At 32.7% G+C, this 10931-nt stretch overlaps 1 protein-coding gene across 1 annotated transcript; it reads left to right on the plus strand.

Annotated features, from left to right (window-relative positions):
• Positions 1-3937: 3937 nt before the first annotated feature.
• Positions 3938-10723, plus strand: Snrnp-u1-70k (small ribonucleoprotein particle U1 subunit 70K). The gene is given in 9 exon segments (XM_083090228.1): positions 3938-4190; positions 4505-4687; positions 4803-4865; positions 4974-5055; positions 5426-5470; positions 5473-5499; positions 8998-9241; positions 9345-9691; positions 9764-10723. Coding segments are annotated over 9 exon segments (1299 nt in total). The 5' UTR covers positions 3938-4046; the 3' UTR covers positions 9928-10723.
• The last annotated feature ends 208 nt before the right edge of the window (positions 10724-10931 follow it).

Here is a 10931-nt window from a genome sequence, read left to right on the forward strand (position 1 = left end):
GCGATATCTTGTACATATACACATACATGTAAAATATGAAATATATAGTAAAAAAATTTCTAGGAAAACCCAAATAAACTCTTAAATAAAACTAATTTTAAATTCCAATCTTTTAATCTCTCTCTCTCTCTCTCCCCCCTCTCCCTCTCTCTTTCTGTATATATATATATATATATGTATGTATGTATATTTATTTATTTAGATGTATAATATTTTTGGAACGCCCCGTAGAGAGAGAGAGAGAGAAATTCATGCGGCGCATGGAAGATAGCGGGCGTTCTTTATTCGGCACGCGTGCGACTGCGGGAATGCGTCGTTGCGGCACACGTATCGCGAAATTGCGGTCGAATTCGATGGGCATTATATTTCGGCGAATTCTCCGGAGCGTATTACCAAAGTACGTGCATCGCTCGCGTCTGCATCCTGATTTGTCCCTAAATATTTGTCGCTCACGAGAGATCGTAGTCCGGCGACTGTGGAAATTGCTACGATATTGTCGCACGTGATGTGATTACTGCGATATATCTTGATGAGGATATAGAATTACATACATATTTTTGGTCTCGGATGCGATTAACAATTAGTTGTATTAAAGCGCAGACAAAAGGTTCCCCCTTTTACATTAAACGTCATATTCGAAGCCGGATGATTCTGGTTAACGAAAGAAGCAGATAGCAGGCGAACCTTGGGTAACAGGTAGCGGAAATATATTGCTGTCGAAAGCGACTGTAATTACGTATAATGATAGCGCTTACGTAACGTATATTTAAGTCGAGCGTGTGGTCGGCGGTGTTACGAAAATTCAAAGGAAACGATACCTGTCTTCATCGTTGTTACATGATTTTTTTTAATACAATGATTGCTTAATGCCTTTTGTATTCCTTTATGCAAAATCAAAATATAATCGTTTATAAACATTATGTATGGACACGTTATTATTATCCGGATATAAGATTTAATGAGTAATTTTTATTGTCTGTTCATTAAAACAATATTTTCGCCGGGAATTTAATTTTCAAAATTTATTATATATATATGTATGTATATATTATTTATTATTATTTATTTATTTATTTTCCATTAATCCTTGCCTTTCGGCTTAGGATAGACTTCCTGTTCAATACATCAATCTTTACAGTATTTATACTTATACTTAATATATGTATGTATATATATGTGTATATATTTCATATTATTTCATATTATATTATTACACATATTATTATATTGATTAGTATCGTATTTTCAATGATAATGTTATCGCAAAAAATGCACTTTTTTATGTATGTTTTTAATTTGCAAAAATGTATTAATGATTCTCTTATTACAATAATTTTTAAAAATCTATATTAAAATAAAAATGTCTATTGTAACAATAATCTTAGCGACTTATTTTTTGAAAATATAATTGATAAAGAAGAGTAAAATAAGTCGCTATTTCGCGATTTACTCGTTCAATGGTAGCACAAGTTAAAACTTTATTTAGTTCTCGCTAACAATAAGTGAGGTTTAAACTGTGTCTTTAATACATCACAAAATATATATATGCACATATCTTATGAATATATGTACTAGGTATTTCACTTTAAATAATGATCTTTCAAAATTTTTTTTCCAAGTTTAAGAAAAATTATTTAAAAAAAATCAATTCTCGAAGGAGGATAATTTTAATATTGGCAGCATTAGAAAATTCACAATGTCAGATCTCTACAATTTTCAATAGAAGCCTGGACAATTATAGGTCTTTGGAAATGTATCTCATATCATCTACAATCTGCTATTCTAAATGGGACATTTAGAGAAATAAAAAATGACTTTTCCGTGACTTTAAAAAATTGATTTCATTATTTGTCCCTCTCTTGACAATTCTTGTTTGAAATATATTTTTCTTAAAATTGAAAGTAAAAAAATTTTGAGAAGTGATGTTTTAAAAGTGAAACTCAATATATTCTAATTATTGAAAAAAGAATTGAAAATTAAGGAATAAAATATTTAAAATTGTTATTAAAAAATTAAAAAACTATCACTGATCAAAAGATAATAACATAATGTGAATTGACGAGTTAAACATAAAAGACCTACTCCAAATCTAAATAAATATGTAATATAAATAATATAATATTATTCTTTAATTAAACATTATATATATATATATATAATGTTTAATTAAAGAATAATATTATATCGACTAGCACAATATAAAATATGTAGATTTTTAGTCTATAATTAACGTCATAAAGTGCAACATATATTATAATTTTATGTAATTTACAATTTATTTCGCAAATACGTTTATATATATTTATAGCACAAAAAATCGCATGTTTTCCATATTTTCCTATGTCGAGAATTAGATGGAAAAAGAAGATAGAGACATCTGTATTTTAATGTAACAACTACAACGCCCACGTAAATAGCGTTCGACTAATATTGGCAACGCTTGCAACAGCAGAGCCAGTATTATATGGAGAGACAAATTTTTTCGGACATGAGCATGCATGACTACGTCATTGAGTACATGGTCGATTTCAAATGTGTAATTCTAAGTTGCTATGCAGAGCATTAAAAGAAAGCCATATAAATTATTAATATGCTTTTGAATGTTTCACTCTATATAGCAAACATTTTTTAGTTTATTTTAGTTTTTTATAACAGCAAAATATTTTAATGCTTCATACGCTTTATATGTATAATATAATGTACATAATCATCTTTAATAATTCATAAGATAGAAAAATATTTAAAAACTGTTTGTCATTATATTGTAATAAGTAATGGTGATAGTGGGATGATAGCCATCGCGGTACCGAGGGCGGTGGTGATGATAGTGGACGACGTATGATTAATATGTAATGTCAGGTAATATTAATAATAATATCAGATAATATTATTAAGAGAGAAAGAGAGAGAAAAGAGAGAGACCACACACACACACACAAATACAAAACTTATTTACATTAAAAATTTATTTAAAATAAAAGCGTCTTGTGTTACAGCACTCGTATTATCGACATTTCTTGCACGTAGCACAGAACACAACCAGAAATAATGCATATTATGTGTTACCTATTGAAAATATTCTTAAGTATTGGCTACGTAGTTCATGTCTATGTTTTTATATCTACAGAGGGCGTATCGCTTTCAGGGATTATTTAAAAGTAGGCTATGTGGTGTGTCTTATTTTTTTTTTCTGATAATATTTTTACTATGATCTATATTTACTATTTTATATATATATATATATATATATATATATATATATAATATTTATAGCACTTATTTATATATCAATGTTGGTACATGCGACAAAAAATTTATATCATATAGCCAAAATAAATTTTATACTTTAATATTTGAAAATTAAAATTATTATATAGCAAATTTTTACGTTTTTTCCTTTAATTAATAATTAATAATATTTTATAAAATATATACTTTTATATACTACAGAAAATTAAATTGTTTGCACATGCAACAAATTAAATTTTACTATTATTTATAAGCTGCATTTTTACTTTATAGAAATTCTTTCATTCCACTTTTTCTTCCAGTATTTAATATTCCTTTTTTCTTTTTTTCTCAAGATTCTTTATCTCAACGAAACATGTATGTACGTGACTGATTGTGAGACGTAATAGGGCCTGTTCTTTTTAGCTGCACTGCTGCACTAGTGCAATTAGTTAGAGTGAAAGAAAGTATGTTTGTCTCTTTCCAACTTATTGCACTAGTGCAGCAGTGCAGCTAAAAAGAACAGACCCATAGGGTGCATTCGTTTATGCAGTCGCTGCCGCAAATGTCATTTGTTCATCTATAGTTTACATCACGTACACTATAGATAAACGAATAACATCTGCGGCAGCGACTGCGTAAACGAACGCACCTATAGTGTCTGCTAGCGTTTGCACGACTACGCATGCGCGAGATTTGTTCCCTCCACACAATACAGCAACATTTAGGAGCCAATGTGGCTGCCATTTTATGGAATGTGATCGCGGCTCGTTTAGTGAGTGAGGTTCATGCGTTAATAATTCTCACGTCTTTTTAGAATGACGCAGTTTCTACCACCCAATTTACTGGCATTATTTGCGCCACGTGATCCGATTCCGTATCTGCCACCAGCCAACAAGCTTCCTCATGAGAAAAAGAACAGTGGCTATATCGGCGTTGGCGTTTTCCTCAAGTATTTCGAGGTATTGAATGACATATTAAGTTTGTATAACATTCATTCTGAATATACGAAACTATGTACTTTTTTGCATAAATATACGTCTATAAATTTATGTATTTCTTTTTTTTTTCGTTTCGAGTGTACAGAAAATAATCTTTTTGACTTTTTTCTTTTTATTATTTTCTTTCTAAGAAATATTGTACATCTAAATATCGAGTTATTGAATTATAATTCAAATTTGGAATCTGTTTATCTTTATATCACATTAAAACCTTTTTCACTTGAAACAAGTTTTATTGAACTTTGTGTTTTAAGAGAAATATTTCTTTTTAATAGGATCCTAAGGATACACCGCCACCAGTACGTGTAGAGACACGAGAGGAACGTTTGGAGCGTAGAAGAAGAGAACGTGCAGAGCAAGTTGCATATAAGCTCGAGCAAGAAATTGCAGTATGGGATCCAGCTGGTATTTCTAATGTAACGGCAGATCCTTTCAAGACTCTTTTTGTAGCTCGTATTGTAAGTATTATTTATATGAATATTACTACATTTATTAGTAATTTATGTTATTAAGCAAATATATGATTGAGTATTTGCGACACATTTAATACAAGCTTTTTTTTTGTTTTTACAGAATTATGATACATCAGAATCTAAATTGAGAAGAGAATTTGAGGTATATGGACCAGTAAAAAAGGTGAGCGTTTTCTCAATAGTAAACATACATATATATGTGTATGTGTTTATTGTAATAATCTAATGAAAACAGTAAAGGCTCACATATCTTGATATTGATTTTTTGCAGATTGTAGTAATACATAATACAATTAATGGTAAACCTAGGGGATATGCCTTCATTGAGTATGAGCACGAAAGAGATATGCACTGTAAGTAACAACAACTTGGAAAGGTGAAAAAAAGAGATAAGAGAAAAAAGAAAAAGAATAAGTTATCGCGAAGCTCAATGAGCCCCGTATAGTCTGGAATTTCACCTCACTTAGCGTCACTTCCAGCTAGATATAGTGGGGGCAGGGCTATAGTTAGGCTATCCGTTTTTATTGGTACTTATAAACCAGACGGTACCCGTCTAGGGGGGTTCCCCATCGCCATACGCACCCATGCAGGGATATCGTTTGTAAATATGCATAAATATGGTAAAAGCGAAAAACATACAAACGAACGAACAAACAAACAAATGACGTAAACGTTTATTGGCTATCTTTGATTAATACAGTTTTTATCTTGTTCTTGGTACAGCGTGGTGGCCGCTGCCGGCAACTAGTGCCGTTCACTATTCCATGCAAAATCCCTGAACCTGCCTGATAAGATAGGTTTGTATGTGTGGTAAGATCCAACATACAACAACGTTTGTTAGCGTTTTACTTGTTTACCCTATTTATCGTGTTTGATTTTTGTCGAGCGATGCGTGGTCTCGGCCGAATTACAATGGACGTACATGATAATATCCGCCACGCTCTTTACGGGTTATTTCGACTTGGATTTTCATCTATATACACAATCCGACGAAATTTTTTTTTCTCTTAAAATACGTCTCTTTAATTATCGTTCTTGAATTCTAAAATTTGTAGTATCGTATAATCGACCCGTAGAATCTACGAATTTCGCGAACGTTAGTATTTACGTTAGAATCGCGTGAAAGTTAGCATTCTACATTGAAATTGATTGCTGGACTTTTTTAGGATGAAGGTTCAGGGACATACTCTACTCGTATACTCGTTTGTACGAATAAACACAGTAAACACATAGATACGAGATCTTATACGGATATTTCTCGTTCTATACATACGAATATAACGGAATAATATCTTACATCTGGGACGACTGTAATTCTGTGGCTTGAAGGTGGAACGATTATACATATAGATTTTATATATGAATAAGGCATTTATTTCTATTAGGCCTTGTGTCATGAAATATCGTTAGTTTTTCTAATATCATTGCATTAATATTCTAAAATAGGATAAAATATCATCCTACAGTATGAATCGTTGCATATTTGCATGAAACATGCAGCTAGCTTATACTTTTTAATATTTTTATCATCAGATACATTTTTTAATTTTATCTGTTCATTTTATCTTGCTAAAAATTGTTGAAAATATTAGCTTTAAAGATCATGTATGGGTCATTTTAACAATGAAATATCCCGAAGCTTTTAATCAATAAAAAAAATGTCTAAATTTATTTTTTAACTTTTGTCGTGCATGATTATTTTTTACAGCCAAGAAATATATATAAAAAAAGCATTTTTGAAACAGCTAAAACTGTGACCCATATGTGATTAGGAGCAAAACAAAAAAAATGTGTAAACTATAAGAGTTAATAATGAGTTTGAATGTGTCATAAAAGATATATAAACTTAAATTAATCTGGGAAAAGTATTCCATACATAACATTTTAATATATGTATGTGTTTTTCGGTTTAAATGTGTGAAAGAAAAAAATTAATAGATTTAGACACAAAAATTTAAAAACAAAATGCAGAATGTAAAATATGTGCGACGAGATTAATTATTGAAATTCTCTTATGTTTTTTACAAGGATATGTCCGATTTCATTATTCGATATTTGGAAAAAAATAATTAAAAATTACACAAGTCCTTAAAAACGTATCAATTTCGATATAGAATACTAATTTTTCTTTATATTCGATTTCATCTTTTTGCTTCAATTTTTTTTGTAATGGTTTTCGCGTGATCGGATAACGTACACGCGATACTTGGTGGATTGTAAAATCTCTGGATCATTGAATCTTTGGATTGCCTGACTCTTAAGTCTAAAATTTTCGGATTTCGCGAGATATCCGAGAAATTGAGATTTCGAGGATTTCGATCTCCAAGGTTTGATCCTCGGATTTATAATCTATTGCGACGCGGCAAAAGAATCAACGACACTTCTTTCCCTTTTAAAATCAGGGAGATATTAAAGATTATTGAAAGCGAATAGTACCTATTTTGAGATACTCGTGTTTAACATTATGCTAAATATAACTTACTACTAGTATCACTGTAACACACGTATCAATAAGTATATACGAAATGCGCACGGTTTGATCGTAAGTACGAACGAAAGTAAAAGCGCACCAGGTAAATGCAATGATAAGCCTCTTCGGAGAGATCGAATGAACAAACGAACGAACGTATGAAGACTGGGCATCTTCGCAATGAGTAGTCTCCTCGCGAGTCTCTTACATGAGTTCATTTCACGATTAGACCGTACCTCTTACCGCTTTGTGTTAACTTCCGTACGTAAGTAGCCGCGGTAGGTATTTTTTGTATTTGCTATACTTTTTTTGGATCTTATAAACAAGTAGATTTAAGCCGCTCTAAAGAGAGTCCGGAGCGTCTCTTGCTTTCGATTGTCGCATAATCGCAGCTACGGCCTGTGACGCGTCTTCGTTTTACATCGTAAAATGCGATTTAGTATACGACATAAGGGGTTTTAAGATTTTCGTCCACTATCTCTTTTAGGAGTTTCAGAAAAATGATAATATTTAAAAGAAAAAAAAAAAAACATTTAATCTCTTGCTCGATGAAAATTGTGTGATAAAATTTGTACTCTTCTTCAGAAGAGTTTAAGTCTCTAATATTGATTTTACGAAGAATTCGAGTAATGTATGTTTCCATTTTATTTTATTTTGAAATGTTCGTTTCATGAGGATAATTTTTGTTTTCATAATTTATATACATATATTAGCATGTTGATGTCGAATATTAAATATTTTTTTGCATTTTGCATTGATAAAACGACACATGCCGGCAAGCGAATGTGCGCGCGATCGGCTGCAGCTCGTGTCACCAACCTCGATATCATCCGTAACAAGTACAGCAGTTCAATACGACCGGTCATTGAGCTTATTAATATACAATAATGACCGCTGATTGATCTTATAGCGATAACAAGCATTGACGATTGAGAGATTTAGATATCTCCTCAGTATTTTCTGACAGATTTCTCCGCAGGATATTCGGCGAGAGATCGTACTGTCATTAGTGACTTGGGATTTGCAAGTTTCTAAGCACAATTTTAAGTGCCTATATCATCCTTTCGAGCGAATTGTCATTCGCAAGTACCTTTTTGTGAAATTGCGAAAATTCAGTCGACTCTCTCCTTCTCTTCTTCTATCGATCTCCCCATTTTCCACTCGTCCAGATCTCTGACATTTCTTCGAGAGAGAGAAGATCTGCGGAACCGAAGATTTCCTTCGGATCTAATGCATGTTTTGATCTGCAGATTGAAGCATCTATTCAAGAATTTAAAATTCTAGGATTCTTCAAACACGAAAAAATTCTTTAGAATCCACAGATCTTCAAAGTTACGAGTTGTGCGGACTAGAAATTTCGTATGTTTGGATAGAATCTGCGAATCTGAAGATCTGTGAATTCCAGTTAGTTTATCTTTTTTTTCTTTTTTTTTAGGTTCCGTAGATCTGAGAATGATTGAATTATATAGGATCTATGGATTCTGGAAGCTATGTCTTTGAAAGTCTGTGAGTCTTGGAATGTATGCGTTCGAAAATGTGTGGACCGAGAGAGTCGAAGAGATTTGAAAAGATTAAATTGAATCGTGGGATCTCTATTTGCAAAACGATTCTTGAATCCAAACGATTCTCGAATGAACTCAATTTTAGACAATTTGGCATCTTGAGATCAATTGATTCCAGGACCCGCAGGTTCCAGGAATCTCACTAATTAGCTTTTTCGGATTTTTGCCCTTTCGTCGGCACGTAGATGATCTCGTTGTAGACATAAAATATTCAGGCGCATGAATCCACTGACGAACAGTAATTTCTGATCGGTACCTTTTAGCTGCGTATAAGCATGCGGATGGTAAGAAAATAGATGGTCGCAGAGTATTGGTCGATGTCGAGCGTGCGAGAACGGTAAAAGGTTGGTTGCCCCGAAAACTCGGCGGCGGCCTAGGTGGCACTCGTAGGGGCGGCCCCGACGTTAATATCAAGCATTCGGGACGAGAGGATAACGAGAGGGAACGAGAACGGTATCGCTTGGAACGTGAGAGGGAGACTTCAGGACGCGGCCTCGACAGAGACAGGTAAGCTGCAAGGAGAAGAGGAGGAAATAATAAGTAACAAAATCTAAAAAAAAAAGACTTTAAAAAGAGATCTTAAACATTATGTTATTTAATCGCTTTACAGAGATCGCGATCGCCTGGATAGGGAACGTCGCAGATCACGTGATCGCAAGCGAAGGACCAGAAGCAGATCGCGCGATCGTAAGCGTAGACGAAGTCGCGATCGATTGCCAGATCCTGATATCGAAGAGATTGAACGTCCGCGCGATGGGAGAGACAGGAGAGAACGTGATCGTGATCGCGATCGAGATCGCAAGAGACGACGTTCGCGAAGCAACGATCGTGATCGCGATAGAGACCGTAAGCGGGATAAACGAGACAGAGATCGCGATCGTAGGGACAGAAAGGATCGCGGCGATCGTCAGGATGAGGACACGAAAGAGATCCGAATTAAGGAAGAACCTTTGGATGGTAAATGTCCAATAAAGAGATAAATATGTTTAAAGAAAGATATATATATATTAATATTAAATTATCTTTCAGATTATCCAGATTACAGCAACACGTTCACAACATCAGGCTCATACTTCACCGCTGTCAAATACGAAGATGATAATGATCAGGAGGTAGAGGAGAAATACCGTATTCCGGAGGGTCGACCCGACCCACCTCCGTACAACAATTATGATTCCGTACAAGATTATTGATCTCAAACAGTACATGTTTTCATCGAGTCCCTTTTTTTCACAGTTAGCCGCAATCGCCGCATCATTGTCGTGTTGTTTCTATTATTAGCATAATGGCAAATTAGCTCTTTCAAAAGCAAACAGAGTTGAATATATGATGTTCAAGGAACTTATTATATATGTTGCAGAAAAATTATATAAAGTTCTACAGAATTTCTGAAAAATATTAAAGTAAATAATTTATTACAATAAAAAATAAGAAATAAATTATACTTAAAATATGTAAAATCTTGATATAAAAACTCGTTGAAAAATATTAGGGATATTGCTATAGACTGTATCACGTAAAAAGTTAGTAAAACAATTAGTAAATGTTGTACAAATTGTCTCTAAAAAATTAATATTTCAATCTCCGAAAAATTTGCAAAAATTATACATTCATGCAGTTATTTATATCAATCCGAAGTATCCTTTGTCTATCGTTCTCTCTATCATTCTGTCTCTATTCTCTCTATCATTAATAAGATTATATTCGCGGTAAGAGCAACATTTTTGATGTTTATTTTTATAGATTAAGGGACGATAAAAAATTGTATCATAGATCATGCAAAATCTCGCAATATGAAAAGCACAATTGCTTAATTTAATACTGTATTGTGTTAAAATGCTATAGCTCGTCGGCCGTATGTCGTCTACATGTGTACATATAATTACATATGAAAATTTAACTTCTTCATGACTGCTCCTTCATGACTTATTCATGACTCTATATGTACATTTATATGTTCGAATAAAATAAAACGTGATTAATTTGTTACGTATCCTTTTAGTTTTCTCGTTATACCTGAAAAAATTATCTTCGAGTACTTGATTTCGTATTTCAAAATAAATTTGACTTGCAGATATAAAATAGTGCGAAGAATAATGCAAATTTTCGCAAAGTAATATGTGATCTAGATTGTCGTACATTCTGTAATTTTGCCAATAAATTCATTCATAAACTTGATCAATTGATATGTTAGAGT

Source organism: Camponotus vicinus, unplaced genomic scaffold, assembly GCF_025532165.1.
Source record: "Camponotus vicinus isolate PSW18456_S1 unplaced genomic scaffold, iyCamVici1.0 SCAF_2, whole genome shotgun sequence".
Taxonomy (NCBI): Eukaryota; Metazoa; Arthropoda; class Insecta; order Hymenoptera; family Formicidae; genus Camponotus; species Camponotus vicinus.